The sequence below is a fragment of the Garra rufa genome, chromosome 20, assembly GCF_049309525.1.
Source record: "Garra rufa chromosome 20, GarRuf1.0, whole genome shotgun sequence".
Lineage (NCBI taxonomy): Eukaryota > Metazoa > Chordata > Actinopteri > Cypriniformes > Cyprinidae > Garra > Garra rufa.
Genome location: NC_133380.1, coordinates 8,094,219 through 8,115,031, shown reverse-complemented (window position 1 = coordinate 8,115,031; position 20,813 = coordinate 8,094,219). Strand labels below are relative to the sequence as shown.

The window sequence follows — 20,813 nt, the reverse complement described above, 5'->3', positions numbered from 1 at the left end:
GGCTAGGCTACTTCCACTGCTGAATAATTCACCCAAAAATTAGTCATTGTTTACATGACTTCATTACTTCTAATGAACACAAATAATGTGATGGACACTCTTTTCCAGGGAATTACAATGAATAGTATCAGAATATGAGTCAGTGAGTCAAACCTTTCGCTCTAAATAATTGCATGTATATATAAATTATGCATTTTCTTTCTGACAAAGTGTTTTGTTTTTGCATAAAATGAATGCACAAATGAATAAATAATATAATTATAATTGTTTTTATACATTTTTATTAATATTTTTACTGTGAAACAAAACACTAAAATAAATAAATTCCCATTTCTATTTTATTTTAATTAAAATTGAAATATTATTATTAAAATATTTCGCTTCTCAACTAAATACTTTTTTTTAAATGGTAAAACACTGAAATTCTGTATTGCAGACAAAAATCACACTTATAAAAAAAATAATCTCAGCAAGCTGCAAAACTTAAATAATAATATCTATTGATATTATATTTTACTATTATATTAAAATATTGTTATATTTTACAGCAAAAAACTACAATAAATAAATTCCATTTTATATTTTATTTTAATAAAATAAAAATTTTAATAATAAATATCTTGCTTCTCAAGTAAATACTATTTTTTTTTTTTTTTTGTAATTCAAGTTTTTATTGTTTTTATTCGGTACATGACAAAACAAAAATGTATCAGTACTGCTTGCAAGGCCAGATTATTACAGTGGCTGAAATTAACAGAAATAGATGTATTAATAAATAAAGAGAGAAATAAATACTATTTTTTTTTACTAACAAAACACTGACATTTTTCTATTGCAGAAAAAAAATAACACTTCAGCAAAATCTTCTCAGCAAGCTGCACAATTTGAGAAAATAATTTCTGTTCATATTATATTATATATATATAAAAAAATCTTATAAATAAAACAAATATCTTGCTTCTCAACTAAATATTTTTTTGTTACTGGCAAAACACTGATATTTTCTGTTAGGACTAATAATACATAAATAAAGTCTTAAAACGGCCACTTAAAGTCTCAATACTTGATTCTGTCTCTGTGTCTACAAATCATTGTAGTCCATTTAGCATTCACCCGGAGGAAAAACAACAATTCTTTCTTTTTTCCTGCAATCTGATTTCTGTTCTGACTTAAAATACAATAACAGCAAATTAGCAGCGCTACTATATTACAAATATCCTGTGCAACCGGATGAAGGAAAAAGCAGGCAGGAGAAGCTGTTAGTGGGCCGGTAGTTGCCTATGTTTAAGTGAAGCAAATATGTGTGTGTGTGTGTGTGTGTGTGTGTGTGTGTGTGTGTGTGTGAGAGAGCACTGGGCCTCCATGAGGCAAAAGGAAGGAGCTTTTGAGTCGGTGCCAACTGCCTGCTGCTCTCTGAGGTGACCCCACTCCGGCGGTCACAGCGATTCTTCCGCACTGCGTCCTGCCTTGTGTAGCGCTCACACACACAGCGTGAGGGGGGAAACAGAGCTGGCTAGGCTACTTCCACTGCTGAATAATTCACCCAAAAATTAGTCATTGTTTACATGACTTCATTACTTCTAATGAACACAAATAATGTGATGGACACTCTTTTCCAGGGAATTACAATGAATAGTATCAGAATATGAGTCAGTGAGTCAAACCTTTCGCTCTAAATAATTGCATGTATATATAAATTATGCATTTTCTTTCTGACAAAGTGTTTTGTTTTTGCATAAAATGAATGCACAAATGAATAAATAATATAATTATAATTGTTTTTATACATTTTTATTAATATTTTTACTGTGAAACAAAACACTAAAATAAATAAATTCCCATTTCTATTTTATTTTAATTAAAATTGAAATATTATTATTAAAATATTTCGCTTCTCAACTAAATACTTTTTTTTAAATGGTAAAACACTGAAATTCTGCATTGCAGACAAAAATCACACTTATAAAAAAAAACAATCTCAGCAAGCTGCAAAACTTCAATAATAATATCTGTTGATATTATATTTTACTATTATATTAAAATATTGTTATATTTTACAGCAAAAAACTACAATAAATAAATTCCATTTTATATTTTATTTTAATAAAATGTAAATGTATAATACCATTATATTGTAACATTCTAATTAAAAATAAAAACTTTTCAAACATAAAATATTTTGCTTCATGTACATTTCTCTTCTTTGAAAGATTTTTAGATCTTATTTACTGAAAAACAAGACAAATGTATTTTTTGCAATGTTACTTTTTCTGGCCAACAGATAATTTTATTTATTTATTTTTTGCTGCAGTGCAAATATTTTTTGTTTATAAAAAAAAAAATTGAAAATAAATAATGAGCTCCTCCAGAAGGAAAGAGGAATATTGCTATCAGTGTTGGGGGTGACGGATTACAAATATCGCAATCAGATATTTTTCCAAGTAACTAGTAAAGTAATGCATTACTTTTAAGTTTACAACAAAATATCTGAGTTTCTTTTTCAAACAAGTAGCGGAAGTTACTTTGTTTTCCCATTTATTATATTTAGCTAATACATATTTAACATATATATTTAGCTTCACATGTAAAATTATATATATTTTTTTTTACTAATTTTCGGAATGTTTTATTGCCCAACAGACAAAATTGTTTGCATAACCCTCGCTAAATTATGTTTAATAAATAAATAATTAAATAAATGTATTTTTTTTCTTCAATTATAAATTATGTTAAATAAACAAAATAAAAAATAAACAATTTAATAAATTTACATTATAATTTAACATTATATTACAATATTTTAATAACTAGTAAAGTAAAATATTACTTTTTACAAGAAAATATCTAAGTTACTTTTTCACATAAGTAACGCAAGTGTGTGTATATCTTTTTTTTGTATAAACCTCACCTTAAAATAAATAAATAATTAAATAAATTCATATATTTTAATATAACTAAACGTTACTTTTTCTAATAAGTAATGCAAGTTATTTTGTTTTCCCATTTATTCAATGACAACTCTCCTTTCACAGTGTTGACAGAAATTATAAATATATATTTAGCTTCACATGTGAATTTGTATAGTTTGAAGGATGTTTATGTATTTTTTAATGTTTTATTGCCCAACAAAAAAATGCTTTTTGAATAAACCTTACTAAATTGTGTTAAATAAATACATTAAATAAATTCATAATATTTTAAATATTATATTATAATATTTTAATAACTAAAAAGTAATGCATGATTTTTAAATTTTCAAGAAAATATCTAAATTTCTTTTTCAAATAAACAACACAAAACTTTGTTTTCCCATTTATTCACTTTTGAGAGAAACTGGAAATGAGGTGCATTAATAATATGGTTTATTAATTTCACTTTTGGTGTAAAAGGGCCTTTACAAATTGCCAAAAATATAACTTTAAGGCCTTTTGTTATCAAAAATAAATAAGCAAGTCCAGCTCAGGTGACAAAAAGTAACGCAAAAGTAACATAATATTTTATTTTCTATAAAAAGTAACACAATTAGCTACTTTTTTAAAGAGTAATGCAATTTTGTAATGGATTACTTTTAAAAATAACTTTCCCCAACACTGATTTAATCTTAATTTAATTTAATCTCATTTAATTTAACCTTTCCTCACAGAAACCTATCGTATGACTTCAGAAGATTTAAAATAAATCATACTAGCTGTATCTTTTATGGTGCTTTTGCTTTTGTGTTTTGAACAAAACAAGTGAACAATCGGCCCAATATCAGACTTTTGTGCTACTATACTACAAGCAAATTACATTTTTTTCACTTTTGGGTGAACTATTTATTTACCAGCCTGTCTCTGACTGATAAGTGGGGGTCCGAGCAATGACGATAAGCTCTACGCAAACCGCTCTATGCAAAACACGGCGGCGGTCACACACACAACACTTCTACGAGGCGATAAACCGCACGTTTCTGAGGCAGACATGGGAGGAACTTCTGGCAGAGGCAGCGGCTGGAGCCACGTAGCTTTTAGTCTGGTTTTTAGTCCGCGAACTCAGATAAAATTACGTGTGGCAGAAAGCCAGATTAGGTGCTTTGTGCTGTAGAAACAAGATACAAGTTTATGTGACCATTAACATTTTGACAAACAAGTTGTCAAGCGGGCACAGGGTTTACGGGATGAGATACTTAATAGGATCAAGAGCTAACACCCTCTGACTTAATATTACTGGAACACTGTATAGAGAGCGGTTTAGTCACCTTCCAGGCATTGTGGAACGACACAAGACAAACAACAATATTATTCTTATATTTAAATACCTAATATTTGAAAACAGCTAGAATCAGAAACAACATTACATTACATTTTTTTAAGCCAATGCTACATCATATAAAGGAAAAACCTCTTTCTGACTAAGGGAGTATTTGAATTACATTACCATTTTTTTTTTTTTTTTTTTTAAATAAGTCTCTTCTGCTCACCAAGCCTGCATTTATTTGATCCAATATACAGCATTTTGATTTGATTTGAAAATATTTTAAAATGCAATTTATTCCTGTGATCAAAGCAAATTTTTTCAGCATCATTACTCCAGTCTTCAGTGTCACATGATCCTTCAGAAATCATTCTAATATGCTGATTTGCTGTTCAAGAAACATTTATTATAATTATTATCAATATTTAAAACAGTTGAGTTCTTTGATACCTAAAAAAGATCCAAAGATCAGCACTTATCTGAAATTAAAAGCTTTTGTAATGTTATACACTATACCTTTCAAAAGCTTGGAAGTCAGGGGGAAGAAATGATAGAAATCAATACGTTTATTTAGCAAGGATGCTTTAAATTGATCAAAAGATTAAAGATAAAGACATTTATTATGTTACAAAAGATTTTTATTTCAGATAAATGCAGTGGTTCTGAACTTTCTATTCATCTATTCAGAAACCTGAAAAAAAATGTACTCAGCCATTTTCAAAATAATATTAATAATAATAATAATAATAATAATAATATGTTTTTGAGCAGCAAATCAGAATATTAGAATGATTTCTGAAGGATCATGTGACTGGAGTAATGATGCTAAATATTCAGCTTTTAAATCACAGGAATAAATTACATTTTTAGATATATTCAAATAGAAAACAGTTATTTTAAATAGTAAAAATATTTCAAAATTTGACTGCTTTTGGATCAAATAAATACAGGCTTGGTGAGCAGGAGAGACGTCTTTTAAAAAACATTAAAATCTTACAGTTCAAAAACTTTTGGCTGGTAGTGTAAATAAGCAGTAAAAATCTATTTAAATATTTTAATATATTATTTGTATTTTAATATGTATATTTTACTTTCATTTTTAATATTATATCTATATAAATATAATATTTATTTAATCAAAACACTTTAATCTTGTGAAATATTACAATTTTAAATAACCATTTTATATTTTACTATATTTTAAAACATAATTTATTCTTGTGAGGCAAAGTTGAATTTTCTGCATCATTATTCCAGTCTTCAGTGTCACATGTGACACATTATTGTTTTCTGCAAGCTACAAGATAGTTCAAAAGTTCAAAAGAACAGCATTTACGTGAAATAAAAAATCATTTATACCATTAAAAAAGTCGTTACTTTCAGTTTTGATCAATTTAATGCATTCCTACTGAAAAGAAAAGCGATCAATTAAAAAAAAAAAATCTTACCCTGCCCAAACTTTCATGGTCATTGTTGACAAAATACATTTTTGCCAATATATATACACATTTAAAAAGTACAACGTTTCTCTTCTAGGAACTTGGGCCAAAAATACACTCTCTTAAGCTTTGTCCAATAAAATGCTCTCTTGCCAAAGTGTAGAAACAGCAAGTAGCAAATCATAGCTATTTAAAAAAAGGACAAGCCCTTTGATATGCTTAACCCCAAGTTCCTGTTAGAATAGGAAATACATTGACACAGGACTGAAAATTGGTCAAAGCATTTGACAGGCTATCCAAATGGGTCACGTTTGTAATACAGTACTCCAAAAAAGACCTACAGTGACCTAAAAATGGCAAAAATGAAAAAATGTGGTCATGTGGATCTAATCCACACTACGAAAGTTAATTATTATTATTTTTTTTTTTAAAGTAAGAGCATTAGAAACCGACAGTTCTTAATCTGCTGATAATTTGCAGCGGTTCTGAGAAACAGCATAAAGCAGCTGAGCACTTCGTGTAGATTTACATCAAACAGATGACCTCAAGACCGCAGGCTCAACACTTTCTGCTCACCTGATTGCTTGTGAATCACTGGATTCCAGCAAAAGGCAGACTTTCTCTTGAGTGTGGGTTTGCACCTAATTTCAAGTGTTTAATAAGCTATGCAATTAGTAGGAACAGTTTAAAGGAACAGTTCACCTAAAAACAAATATTTACAGTACTTACTCTCATGTCGCTTTCAAAAATACAAGGCCAAAATGACATGAAGGTGAGCGAATGATGACAAAATTAAACTAATTATGGTCACTTTAAATCACTTGCTCTCAAATGTAATGAAAAACAATGTCATCCGACAGCATCTCTCCCAGATTTAACCAGCTAACGTGGGCTGCTTAAGGATGTGTTATGATTAAACATGTAATCTCGTGGTGGGAGCTCAGAGAACCACAGCCCAGAAGAATGTCTGGCTTTGCCACAAACCTGGCACATCCGCATCTAGCCGAGACACATTGAGTGTAGGAGTCCCGAGCGAAACTAGGGGAAAGTGTACGGTCATGTGCTTAACAGGATTAAAATGATGTTAATTTGACCAAAGTGTCCTACATGATGTCCTATTAAAGAGAATGGGGCAGATGGACCAAATTATTACCCTACTTTTAACATACTTCAGTAAAGGACAATGAAGCTTTGTGAACTTGTTTAATAGCAGACTATTAGCTATGAACAAAGAATTGTAACATATTTTGATGAAAATGTACTGTTCAGAAGTTTAGGGTTGGATTTTTTTAAGGTTTTGGAAAGTCTCTTACGCTAATAAAGGCTGCGTTTATTTAACCAAAAATGCAGTAAAAACTGTCAAATTTGTAAAATATTATTTTAATTTAAAACTACTGTTTTCTATTTGAATATATTTTAAAATGTAATTTATTTCTGCGATGCAAAGCTGAATTTTTAGCATCATTATTCTAGTCTTCAGTCACACGATCCTTTAGAAATCATTCCAATATGCTGATTTGCTGCTCAAGACACATTTATGATTATTATCAGTGTCTGCCTGTTAAAAATTGTCTGATCACTTAAAAGTATCAAAATACTAACACCTGGTAAACAATATTTTGAATCAAATGTGAAACTTAGTGCATTAGTTTCGACAGCAGGAATGATTCTTCATATGTGACCCTGGACTACAAAACCAGTCAAAAGGGTAATTTTTTTAAAATTGAGATTCATACATCATCTGCAAGCTGAATAAAATAAGCTTTCCATTGATGTATGGTTTGTAAGGACAATCTTTGGCTGAAATACAACTATTTGAAAATCTGGAATCTGTGGGTGCCATAATTTAATTATTGAGAAAATCAAATTCAATAAAGTTCTTAGCAATGCATATTCCTAATCAAAAATGAAGTTTTAAATATATTTACGGTAGGAAATGTACAAAATATCTTCATGAAAGATGATCTTTAATTAATATCCTAATGATTTTTGGCATAATTTTGAATGTATTATTGGCTATTGCTACAAATATGCTCATACTACTTACGACTGGTTTTGTGGTCCAGGGTTACATATTTCCTCCTGAGATTACATAAAACTCAAACACACCTCTGAAAGCTGCACGAGTAAACATTAGTCACCGTCCAGACAAAAGAAAGAAAACAATTCAAGGCGAAATTGCGTCATGAAATTCAGATGATGAATCAGTTTGATTTTAATATATCTCAGTGATATGACGTCAGTAAATATGCTGCCGTACAGTTCTTTGTTCAGTATTCTTGATTTTATTCAAAGATCCCAACGATTATCTGCATCTTGTGCTGACCTAGTATACACAAGCTATTTTTCTACAATAAAATGATGTCCATTGGAAAGCTCATGTGTTCAATATTACACTAAAGGACTTACCGCGGTAGACAGTCTGGACGCGAGGGTCATCTCCAAGTTCCCTTTCAGGCCCAGGAGAGCAGGCACCAGGATGAAGACTTCAGTCACTTCTGTGAATACTGTCCAGTGCTATTGAGAAAGAGACCATTTTTAGTTCTCTCACTAAACACTAAAGCAACATCTAGATGTCTTCTGCAAGCAACACTGGAACTAAAGCTGCGAAAATTATTTTTTTTTAAAGAGATCTGTTTGATATCTCTTGCTTTTGATCATAAGCTGCAATTAAAAAATCTTATCTTTTGGGAAATTGATTGGACCTAGTCTACTCAATAGTGAAACAAATTTACAAGTTGCCAGAACTTCACAAGTTGCTAGCTCGCCGACTTTTGTTCATTTTCAGAACACAAAATTTAGATATTTTTGAGAAAACCTAATGTCTCCGAGCCCTATAGACCTTAATGATCTCAACACTCCAGACTAATCTTAGAAACAAACATGAAAAATAATCATGATAAGATTATGAATCGTGATTCTACCTGAAAACATTGCGATGTGATATATTTCATATGTTTCATACCTAATATGAACTAATTTTTTAATTTTTTTTATAGCTCTGAAGTCTTAATTATTGTTTCAAAGAAGTCTCTTTTGCTCACCAAGCCTGCATTTTTTTTAATCCAAAATACAGCAAAAAAGTAAAATTTTAAAATATTTTTACTATTTAAAATAACTGTTTTCTATTTGAATACATTTAACATTTACTCCTGTGATTTCAAAGCTGAATTTTTAGCATAATTGCTCCAGTCACATGATCCTTCAGAAATCATTTTAATATTCTAAAATGCTGCTCAAAACACATTTTTATTATTATGCTGAAAACAGCTGAGTATTAATTTTTATAGGTTTCTTTAATGAATAGATAGTTCAGAAGAGCAGCATTTTTCTGAAATAGAAATCTTTTGCAACATTATAAATGTCTTTATCATCACTTTTGGTCAACTTAAAGCATCCTTGCTAAATAAAACTATTAATTTCTTTACCAAAAAAAGAACTCCAAGCTTTTGAATGGTATAGTGTCAAATATCACAAAAGCTTTTTATTTCAGATAAATGCTGAGCTTTGGATCTTTCTATTTATCAAAGAATCCTAAAAAATGTATTCAACTGTTTTAAATATTGATAATAATAATACAAAATGGTTCTTGAACAGCAAATGAGCATATTAAAATGATTTCTGACGACTAGAGTAATGATACTGAAAATTTAGCTTTGGCCACAGGAATAAATTACAATTCAAAATATATTCAAATAGACAGCAGTTAGCAAAATAGTAAAAATATTTCACAATATTACTGCTTTTGCAGTATTTTGGATCAAATAAATGCAGGCTTCTTTAAAAAAAACTTTAAAAATCCTAATGTTCACAAACTTTCGACTGGTAGCGTATGTCAACAATTGGCTTGTTTGTGTACGTTTCTATTTTTCTAAAAAATTTTAACAGACCTTTTCAGACATGGCCGATAGAGAAAACTCAATTATATCTCCTGAGCTATAAAGGAGCAACTATAAAATCTTCCTCGGAGGATCTCTGCTATACGATTACACCCTAAAAAACAAACTCTACTCCATTTATAACAAACCTTTCGAAGTTTCCAATGAGAAACTCTCTGATAACATTGAGCTTATCATCTGCCAGTGTAAAATTCGAGCCAATTTTAGGTCTATTGACGCCCTCGTCCATTTGAACCTTTTCCAAGCGGCCGATTTGAGACGTCTGAAGTTGATGACTCCGGTAACTGGCAGGCTGTTTTTTTTCCATTAGGCTGCAGTGCCTTAGATGCAATGCAGCAGCAGGCAGTATAGATCAATACATAGAAGGAGTGCTTATCTTTAGACTCATTCCCACTGGTGCACAGCAATTACAGGCCTGACACTGACTAGCTAAATCAATCCTAGCATCTTGTCAGCACATGGAGAGAGTGAGAAAGCGCAGCGGGCACCGCTAACGTAACGCTAAAGAAAAAGCGAATGGTAAACATAACACAACCCAACACAAAATCTTCCACAAATAGCAGCAAAAAGCACTAGTTAAAGAGTTCGAGCGGTGTAGCTTCTAGTGGGCGGGTTTTAATGGCCGTTTCTTTTTCCTTGAGTCTTTGGCAGTGCAGGGGCCACTTTTAAAAAGGACGAACATCAATTGGGAGCTGGCGCCCGGCCACTTTGTCTTTGGTTCCCTTTGACTGAACCTCCTCTACTCTGTCTATCTCCCTCCCCCAGTATGATGTTGTCTTCAGGAAACAGCGCAGTCCTGGCCAGTGCCTCCATGTGCCTCTAAGGGTTCTGCGAACTTGACGCACAGCAGTGCAGGCATGCAACCGGAGGGGGGGCTCGGATTGCAGGATTGTGTAATGTTGGCTGGCAACGCTTCTCGGTTCCAGCACCTTGGTCTCCAAGGCTCAGCGTATAAGGTCACAGAGGAATTCTGAAGATGCTTTACCAACCTGGGTTGTGTTTAACACCGGTGAACCTGCAGTGGTTTATGTGCACACTATGATATAAATGTATTAATACTGCAGTGGCTTAAAGAAATGTTTACTCACCCTCATGTTGTTCCAAATCTACACTCTTTTTAATGAAGGTTCTAAAATGGAGTGTTAGGCTTTTCCAATGAGCTTTTCAAAGGACTTTTCTTAAAAGAAACATCTTTCACTATGAAGAACCTTTAGTGATTTCATGGATGTAACAGGTTCTTTATGGAATCATCAATGCTAATAAAGAACTGCTATTTTTAAGAGCGTATAGGCCTTTCTTTTGCTCAGTGGAACAAAAAATAACATTTTTAAGAACATTAGGCTTAATTTCCTTTAACTGACATTTTTATTAGCTTCTTTTGTGTTCTGCATAAGTAAATAAATTTTAATATTTTTAATATTTTATAAAGTTTTTAATATTCCTGCTAGTGAATTCTTATTGGTTGCTACAGTATTGTGGGTGGTATGCTATACACTGCCATCCTAAAGTTTGGGATCAGTAAGATTTTTAATGTTTTTTTTAAAGAAGACTTTTCTGCTCATTAAGGCTGTGTTTATCTGATTAAAATATCTGATTAAAAATATTGTGAAATATTATTGCTATTTAAAATAGTGGTTTTCTATTTTAATATACTTTGAAATAGAATGTATTCTTGTGATGAATTTTCAGCATCATTACTCCAGTCTTCGTTGTCAAATGATCCTTCAGAAATCATTCTAATATGATGATTTATTATCAATGTTGGCAACAGTTGTTCTGCTTAATATTTTTTGGAACCTTTTGTAAGGATTCTCTGATGAATAAAACGTTAAAAAGATCAGCATTTATTTAAAATAGATTTTTTTTAACAGTACACACCACTGCTTAGTAATTTTTTTATTTCTTTGAAAGAAATTAATACTTTTGTTCAACAATGATGTGTTAAATTGATACAAAGTAATAGTAAAGGCTTATATTGTTAGAAAAGATTTCTATTTTGAACAAATGCCGTTCTTTTAAACTTTTTATTAATCAAAGAATCCTAAAAAAGTATAACAGGTTGCAAAATATTAAGCAGCACAACTGTTGCCAACATAGATAATAAATCAGCATATTAGAATGATTTCTGAAGGATCGATTGACACTTAAGACTTAATTCAGCTTTGCATCACAGAATTCAATTATATTTTAAAGTATATTCAAATTGAAAACTGATATTTTAAATTGCGATAATATTTCATAATATTACTTTTTTTCTCAGTATTTTTGATCAAATAAATGGAACTTTGATGAGCATAAGAGACTTCTTTAAAAAAATCTTACTGATTCCAAACTTTTGAACGGCAGTGTAGATCTAGATAAGTTGTAAGCCTGCTCGTTTAAATAGTAAAAACAACAAACCACATAATCAAAGACATTATTTACTAACCCGTTAATTGAAATAAAGCTGAAATAAAAATATAAATATTAGATGATTATTAGATTCTAAGTACTAAAATGATTAAAACTGAAATAAGATTAAGTTTAAAGCTAAATGGAAATTTTAAAAACTAATAAAAATGACAAAAGCACATAACAAAATTAGCGAAACTTAAGTAAAATAAAAAAGAAAATTGAATACTTCAAAAGCCAATTCAAAATATTAATAAATACCTAAATGCTTATACATTAATCACTGCTTTGTGGGATGAACAACACAGAAAGAACATGTAAAAGAATGTGAACACACCCTAAACAAGAGGTGCCCAGTTGGAACTAAACTGTATAGGACGGCAGATCTCCAGGAACCGGACAGGGCATCCCTGCCCTAAATCCTACGTAATATTGACACTGCCTTAGCAGAGCGACTAAATAATCACATTAAAGCTTATATGTTCATTTTTTAAAGAACTCAGATGATTTATGTGTGTTCGGCAAACAGTACAAGTCATTAGTTTGTTCTTTGAGGCACTAGGAGAGAAAGGAAGCTCCATTTTGGCACCTGTTCCTGTCCACAGTTCCTCCACAGGACATCTGACACAAAACTTAAAATCAGCCAGCTGCACTTGTGAGCAGTAAAAGCCAGTTATATGATCAAACATAAATGAAAGACCTCAGCTCATGAAAGGTTAGGACAGGTCAGGTTATGCTAGTCTGTCTGCATCGAATCCTGTCAATATGAGGTGACAGTGGATGTGGTAAACCTTAACTGGTTTCCTGTCAGGCCTTAATGTTTAGTCTGTTGTCCTTGTGGTAAAAATAGTCTAGCACACATTCAGACTTGAGCACAAACAGGTCCGACTAGAGGTTTTCTAGCACAATACATTCCACATCAGCTGGGTAAAAGGCAAAATCACCATGTCGGCTGAAAAACAAGTTTCCATGCTGGTTAAGACTACAAAGGGTGTGGAGCACTGGACTCTATTATGTAGTGAAGTAAAACCTCATGGCTTTTACAACGCCGCACGTGAATAACAACTAGTCAATTCCTTCACAATTGGTTATAAAACGTTTCTACTCCAATCCACAGGTCTACACCCTTTCCTCAGAAAACAACAAGTAATAAACAATCGCTCTTTGGATTTTAAATACATGTATGTGATTTCTATCTCTCACAGAGGAAACTGAGGAAGTGAGGTAAGTATTACAAGGAACAACACGCCTCTTCAGAGACTCTGTACCCACAATGTTTTTGAAAAACCCCAAGTGGTTAACCATTTTTGCATCTACCAGGGTACAACAGGAAGTCATGCGGTATGTCCATCTGTAGAGTAACACATTTTCAGACGGTTCAACAGAAGCCCACCTACACTATCGTTCCATGAAAAACATAGAAACATTTCATTAAAAAACGATGGAAGAAAGGTTCTTTAGGTTCTTTTTAAGAACTTTTCACTTAAAGATTCTTTGGGAACCTAAACTGGATCTGCATTGCTGACTGCTGACTTTATCTTTATTACACTGACCTTAAATAAAAATATACAACCCGTCAGCCAGGACGTGCTTCTTATTTTTAAACAGACTGACCGTAACAAATACACATATCTATCTATCTATCATCTCATTTCAATGGAAATTTGTCACTGGCTGAAAATAGACCCTATGAGTCCTCAACTCTGTACATTTCCCCTACATGAAAGTCAACACCATTGCAGCCTTTCACATGCTGTTAGGGGCAAGGGGAACCCTCTAGCGTGGAACAACACGTGTTCGCTGCTTATTTGGAAAGAATCTGTTATCTGAACATCCAACATACTGTTCTTAGTACAAGCATTGTCAATGTCATAACAAGCATGCAAAGAACAAGTCTATGTGAGTTTTACTACAGCATTTTGACATTTATAAGGATTAGGATTTAGTCCATTCTAACATCTATGGAAATGTTTTATTACACAGAAGGTTCTTAATTTTTATTCTTAATAAAAATGGTTCTTAAAAACTGTTTACTGAAAAGTTCTTTGGGGAACCCAAAATGGCGTTTGCTGTGAAAACTTACTGTATTTCAGAACTTCTGATATAAAATGTTTCATTATATTTCAATGTTTTCCAAATTTTTTCCAGAATTTGAACAACTTATGATCTTTTCGACTGAGTTAACTACCAGTCAAAAGTTTTTGAACAGTAAGATTTTTAATGTTTTTAAAGAAGCCTCTTTTGCTCACCAAGCCTGTATATTAGATCCAATATACAGCAAAAACAGTAACATTTTGAAACTTTTTTCTATTTGAATATATTTTAAAATGTAATTTATTCCTGTGATCAAAGCTGAATTTTCAGCATCATTACTCTAGTCTTTGGTGTCAACTGATCCTTTAGAAAACAAGAAAAATTTATTATTATTATTATTATTAATAATAATAAAAGTATTATTTTTATTATTGTTATTATCAGTTTTTAAAACAGTTGGGTAAATTTTTTTTTTGAAAGATCCAAAGATCAGCATTTATCTGAAATAAAAAGCTTTTGTAACATTATACACTATACCATTCAAAGGCTTGGAGACAGTATAATCCTTTTGGGAAAGAAATTAATACTTTTATTTAGGCAAGGACGCTTTAAATTGATCAAAAGCGATTATAAAGACATGTTACAAAATATTTCTATATCAGATAAATGTCATTCTTCTAAACTTTCTATTCATCAAAGAAACCTGAAAAGCTGTTTTAGACCTAATAATAATAATAAAAGTTATATGAGCAGCAAATCAGAATATTAGAATGATTACTTAAGGTTCATATGACTACAGTAATGATGTAAAAAAAATTTGCTTTAAAATCACAGGAATAAATTACATTTTAAAATATATTTAAATAGAAAAAAGTTATTTTAAATAGTAAAAATATTACAAAATGTTACCGTTTTTGAGACTTCTTTGTACACATCTTACTGTTCAAAAACTTTTGATTAGTAGTGTCCATTAAACACCAAGCAATTGGGTTTTACTCACCTGAACAATGTCCAGAACCATGCCAGCTGCAACTGTCCCAAACCCTGCCAGCAGGAAAGGGAACAAAACCTGGAGTCCAATAGAAAAGGACGTTTCCTTTAGCGGAGCCGGCGGCACCGGGCTTTGGTCCGTACTAGTGTCATCACTCTCGTTGCTTTGGCTGGCGTTCTCCAGGAGCGCGTCCTCTTCCCTCTGGCCCTTAGCGTTGGCCCGACAGTCGAGGACCACCACGTCCGGCCGCTCGTTCTCCTGATCGCCGTGGTCCGGTATGGAGGTCATCTCTGTGAGTTCATACTCCCCGGGGGTCTGGGGCGCTTCCTCGGGGTTGTCGGGTAGTATAACCGGATGGACCGACCCGTTGGAGTGGTGGAACGCTGGCGGCGCCCCCTCCTTCTTCATCTCTATCCTTTCCGTCCCGGTGGACATGTCGGACAGTTTGTCTTGATCTTTCGACCAGAGTACCATGCGGAGGCCTTAGGATGTAAAGTGTCAGTTAAGAAGAATCTAGCAAGCTTGAGGGTCTTACTTGAGTTCAGATCAGCCGTTCACCTGATCTCTGGAGATGGTTTATCCCATTAAAGACGGCTGGGGCTGATGAATGAGTCTACAGGTCGGGGAAAAGAGGCAGGTGCGTTCCCCGTCTCCAGGCTTGTGTAAGATCCTGCCTGAACTTGGGTAGCATGCAAATTACGTTCCCCATTCAAAGCTAATTTTCCTTTAAGACATAACAACAGAAAGCCACATGTTAGTCTGTGTGCAAAAACAAATCCGAGTGAAATATTCTTTGCAAGATTCACAAAAATGAATGAGGAAAATGGCTTTGAGAGTCGTAATGAACATCCACTGCTGGAGTCTCTTGGCTAAAACTTTCTAGCCAGCTCTGGGCAGCTGAAGGGCTGGATATGTCTCACTTTACACCACGTGGTAAATTGGTTTTTGAAATGTATTTAAAGGTCTCTGGAGCCAGTGTAATGTTACAACTCACTGAAATGCCTGAGTCTGATAAGGTCGACTTGTCACCTGCCAAAGGGAATGACATCTAATATAAGTTCTTAAATTATTTAAACTCTTAAAAAGCTTTCTTTAGTTTAATTCAGAAGTCACTGCACACTTTGAAATAGATATAATGTATCAGCCTACTAAATGTGTCAACCTACTAAATTGAAAACTTAGGTTTAAGTGCTGGCGTAATTTAAATTAAATGTGCAAGAGATAAGCTCATTTTATGTAATGACTTAAGAGGAAGATCGAATTAAATTTATGAAAAAGCCTAAAGCTGACTAGAAATTACAGAGTTCACAGACTGTAAGTTCAGAGGATAAAAAGAAATTATGAAATGCTTTTAACATTATAACATAACGAAAACATAACAGTATAGACATAGGTTTATATTTTACCAAAATAAGAGGGATCATACAAAACGCATGTTATTTTTTGTTTAGTACTGACCTGAATAAGATATTTCACATAATAGATGTTTGCATACAGTTAATTTATAAAAATGACCACGTTCAAAAGTTTACATACGCTTGATTCTTAATACTGTGTTGTTACCTGAATAATTCACAGCTGTTTTTTTTAAAGTGATAGTTGTTCATGAGTCCCTTTTTTGTCTTGAACAGTTAATCTGCCGGCTGTTCTTCAGAAAAATCTTTGGTTTTTCAGTATTTTTGTGTATTTGAACCCTTTCAAACAATGACTGTATGACCTTGAGATCTATCTTTTCACACGTAGAGACTCATATGCAACAAGGTTAAAAATGCTCCAGAAGGAAAAACTATGCATTAAGAGCCAGGGGTGAAAACTTTTGAACAAAATGAAAACGTGTACATTTCTTATTTTGCCTAAATATCTTTTTTTTTCTTCTTCTTCTTTAATTTGGTACTGCAATATTCAAATTCATAAAGTTTTCACCCCCGGCTCTTAATGCATCGTGTTTCCTTCTGGAGCATCAGTGAGCGTTGAAACCTTCTGTAATAGTTGCCTAGAGTCCCTCAGTTGTCCTCAGTGTGAAAAGATGGATCTCAAAATCATACAGTCATTGTTGGAAAGGGTTTGAATACACAAAAATGCTAAAAAACCCGGGGATTTTTTCTGAAAAACAGTGGGCAGTTTAACTAACGCAGCTGTGGATCATTCAGGTAACAACTGTTTTAAGAATCAAGTGAATGTAAATTTTTGAACAGGGTCATTTTTATAAATTTAACTACTATTTTCTCTTGTGGACTATATGTAAACATCTTTTTATGTGAAATATCTTATTCAGGTCAGTACTAAATAAAAAATAACACGCATTTTGTATGCTCACTCTTATTTTGGTAAAATAATTAACGATAGATAGATAGATAGATAGATAGATAGATAGATAGATAGATAGATAGATAGATAGACTTTCTCAAATATTAAAAACCGGCTACAGCTTCATTGAAAAACGGGTTACGGCACATACCGGGCGTAAAAACTTAAAAAATGACGTGACGTACTTTAAAGCATGACGAAACATTCTGGGCGATTCTTCAGAGAAGAGAACACCCAGAAACGTCTTTTCGGCACGGCAGAAGGAAGAGGGGATACGAGCCAACAACAATTTGCTCATTACCTCCACACTGAAACAAAATCCCTACTTAGTAGTCCGATCAAATCCAGCGCAGCATGGGACGACGTAAATTAACACGGCTCGGTGCTGCTTCGCTTCGCATCAAAACCTCGTTCGTATATCCCTCAGTAAAGAAAGTTCATTCCTTACTTAAAACTAAATACCGACTAGAACAAAGTAGCGAAAATGCTTGTTTTCAGGGCAAAACAATACAAACTTGTGTAAAAGTATGTGGCTCTTTTAAAATCAATGTCCCTCAGTGGTTCCGTCGAGCACTTTGGGTTCACCAGAGAACCATTTTGGATGCTTTGGGTTCTTGAGTTGCTATGGTTTCGTTAAAGATTTAAACTTAAAGTTCTTTAAAAACAAATTTACATTATAGAATCATTTGTGTGAGGTATACAGACATAAAGTTCTTTATGGAACTGTCGGGCTGTCAAAGTGTTTTAGGTTCTATTTGGAACGTTTAAGTTTCAAATGTCAAATTTAAGAGTTTAAGATTCTAAAAATTCCATAAATCCAGTGTATATTAGAGCTCTAGTAAATCACGTGTCATTTATGGTTTTTCAATCACATCATTGAAACAGAGCTAATGCGGTATTCGCATACATTGCCGGTGGAGCAAAATAAATAACAAATTACAGTTAAACAGATTTATTTGTCATAAAAGGCAACAATATGGTATTAAAAGACCCAGGTAAATTAGTCACCTCTTGCGCCTACCTTGAAAAGAAGACGCTAAAATGCTCAATGCGGAGCTGCTGTCATTCTCCTGTCAAGCAGGCGGATCTCGTCCCCTTATCTATGGTTATAGAGCCGGACCGAGATTAATCAGTAACCTCTCGAGTGAGGCTGTCAACTCCGATCCGTTACATTGTTCCATTTGACACGCGCTCGATCCTGCGCATCTATATGACAGGAGGAAGTCGCTAGGCGGGCAGCGCTGACGAAAATTACGAATCCTACTATGGAAAGCGCTTAGCTCATGAATATCTAATTAGATCGCGCAGCCGTTGCTTGGTAACCATTCCGGTGCGTGCTGTCACGCAACGTAATTAATATTCATGAATCCTCAGCCTTCGCCCTAGTAGGATTCGCTACTTCGAGAACTGACTAGCATACTCTTATAAGTCAGCCAATCAGAGAGCCGAGCGTCACGGGATATAATTAATATTCATGAGATGAGTCTTCGCTTTAGTAGGCAGAGTAGGGATCGCGGGATTCGCATGTGTTAATGTGTGTTCATTTACAAGGATGAGGAAGCGCGGTAGATTTTAATTTAACAACGCCCTGGATAATCATTGAAACTAAATATGTTTGTCTTCCTGAAACGTGTCCGAAAGCTGTAATACATTTACTGCACCCAGTGCAAACCATAAAAATGAATTAATATGAATTATTTTTCATACGAGAACACTAGTTAAGGTAACTACTTTTCAAAAATGTAGGTACATTTAGCAAGAAATCTCTTTGTGGATTGTATTTGATATTTGATCCATTAATAAACTACAGAGAGCACTGCATTTTTTTAAAGTAAAAAATAACCTAAATATCTGAATTACAAATATATAAACATTAAAAAAAAATCTAAATTATAAATATATAAACATTTAAAAAAGAAGAATTTAGTTTTTCCTTTTTTTGCTTTAACAAATATATAAACATATTTTTTTAAAGAATTGAAGTTTTTTTTTTGCTTTAACTAAAAGCGTCTATATTATAAATATATAAACATAAAAAAAAGAATATATATATTTTGCTTTAAAAAACAAAGAATGGGTGTACTTTTTTAGGTTTCTTCGCTTTAACTAAAGAACATCTAAATTATAAATATATAAAATTTAAAAAGTTAGAATGAATAAATGTTTTATTTATTTATTTTGCTTTCACTAAAAAAACATCAGATTTATTTTTACATTTTGTTAATGTTTATTTTGTTTTTAATAAATTTTATTTATTTATATATTTTTTTATTTTTTATTGCTTAAACCAAAAAAAGTACATATTTAAATTATAAATATATATACATATTTAAAAAAAAGAAGAAGAAACATCATTTAAAAAAAAGACGGATATGGATATGTTTTTTTTTTGTCTACTAAAAAACATCTAAATTATAAATATTCAAAAACAATTATAAATATGCTTTATTTATGTTTGCTTCAAACAAAAAAAATCTAAATTATAATTAAAAAGAATGAATGTTTTATTTATTTATTTATGTTTGCTAATATATATGTTATATATATATTTGCTATAATAGATTGGTAAATATTGTCTTTTAAAGATGCAGAAACAATAGTACTGACTTGAAAAACATAAAACAGAACAATACAAACTTCTTATTTGATCTTATTTGAACCATGCTAAAAACTAAAGGACAGTATAGTTATTATAACAGAAAAGCTGCAAAGTACCATTATTTGTTTGTAGAGAGTATTTTCAAAAAGTGAATTTAGCAAAACTAAATTTATTTATTTTATAGTTCTATTATTATTATTATTATTATTAATGGTAGAAGGCCTGCAAAAAGAAAACAAAAATACAACAGTATACTATAAAAACCGAACTTGTAAAGCTTCAAGCCTTGGGCGGGATCTAAGAAATCAGTTTATAAGAAATCAAAACTGAGTCCTTTGTGGTTTCGAATTGGAAATTCTTGTTTCCCTCTGATAAGGGACAAACGTATAACAAAAGTGAATGTGTTTACTGCCCTGTGCTACTTAACCCATTTGTCTTTGGTGACCTTATGGACCTGTATTTTGAAGTTTGTATTTGTTTTCAAGACACTTTCAAAGGACCGATGTGAACTCACAGATAACCTAATTATTTGTCTTGTCAGACCTCATTATCTGACTTGTGATGTCATTTATTGTAGGTAGTTGTAAATCACTGTATTTGTGTAAAGAGTATTAACTATAAAAAGTAATCAAATGCAATTGTGCCACTATTCGTTCACTAACAGGAATCTTGCCATATGACTACAAAGAGCACTCAAACAGAGTGCTGATGACATCTAAACATGCCATTCTCATGAGGACCAACCAAGGCATGCAGATAAACAAGTAAATTCGTCAGAAGAACCAGGCAGGGGTTGGAATTAAGTCCAGTCACATGAAGTTCAGTAAGTCCACATCAGCTGATAGAAGGTGAGAGTTTGTTGAACTGCTCTAAATTAATGGAATGTAAAGGTCACAGACTCATTTCAACAAGACCCGTCT

At 32.4% G+C, this 20,813-nt stretch overlaps 1 protein-coding gene across 3 annotated transcripts in view; it reads right to left on the bottom strand.

Moving 5' to 3' along the window:
• The window catches only part of slc41a1 (solute carrier family 41 member 1), a 37,598-nt gene extending 19,143 nt beyond the window's left edge, over positions 1 to 18,455 (bottom strand). Inside the window, exons 1-4 of one of the 3 annotated variants that reach the window (XM_073825456.1) lie at positions 18,316 to 18,455; positions 15,546 to 15,711; positions 14,997 to 15,469; positions 8,082 to 8,189 (exon numbers count right to left, since the gene is read on the bottom strand). In XM_073825456.1, the coding sequence (XP_073681557.1) occupies positions 8,082 to 8,189; positions 14,997 to 15,461 (573 nt within the window). In that variant the 5' untranslated portion in view covers positions 15,462 to 15,469; positions 15,546 to 15,711; positions 18,316 to 18,455. Of the gene's footprint in view, positions 1 to 8,081; positions 8,190 to 14,996; positions 15,712 to 18,302 lie in introns of all 3 variants that reach the window. The other 2 variants (XR_012340750.1, XM_073825457.1) reach the window with 2 other exon arrangements.
• Positions 18,456 to 20,813: the final 2,358 nt, after the last annotated feature.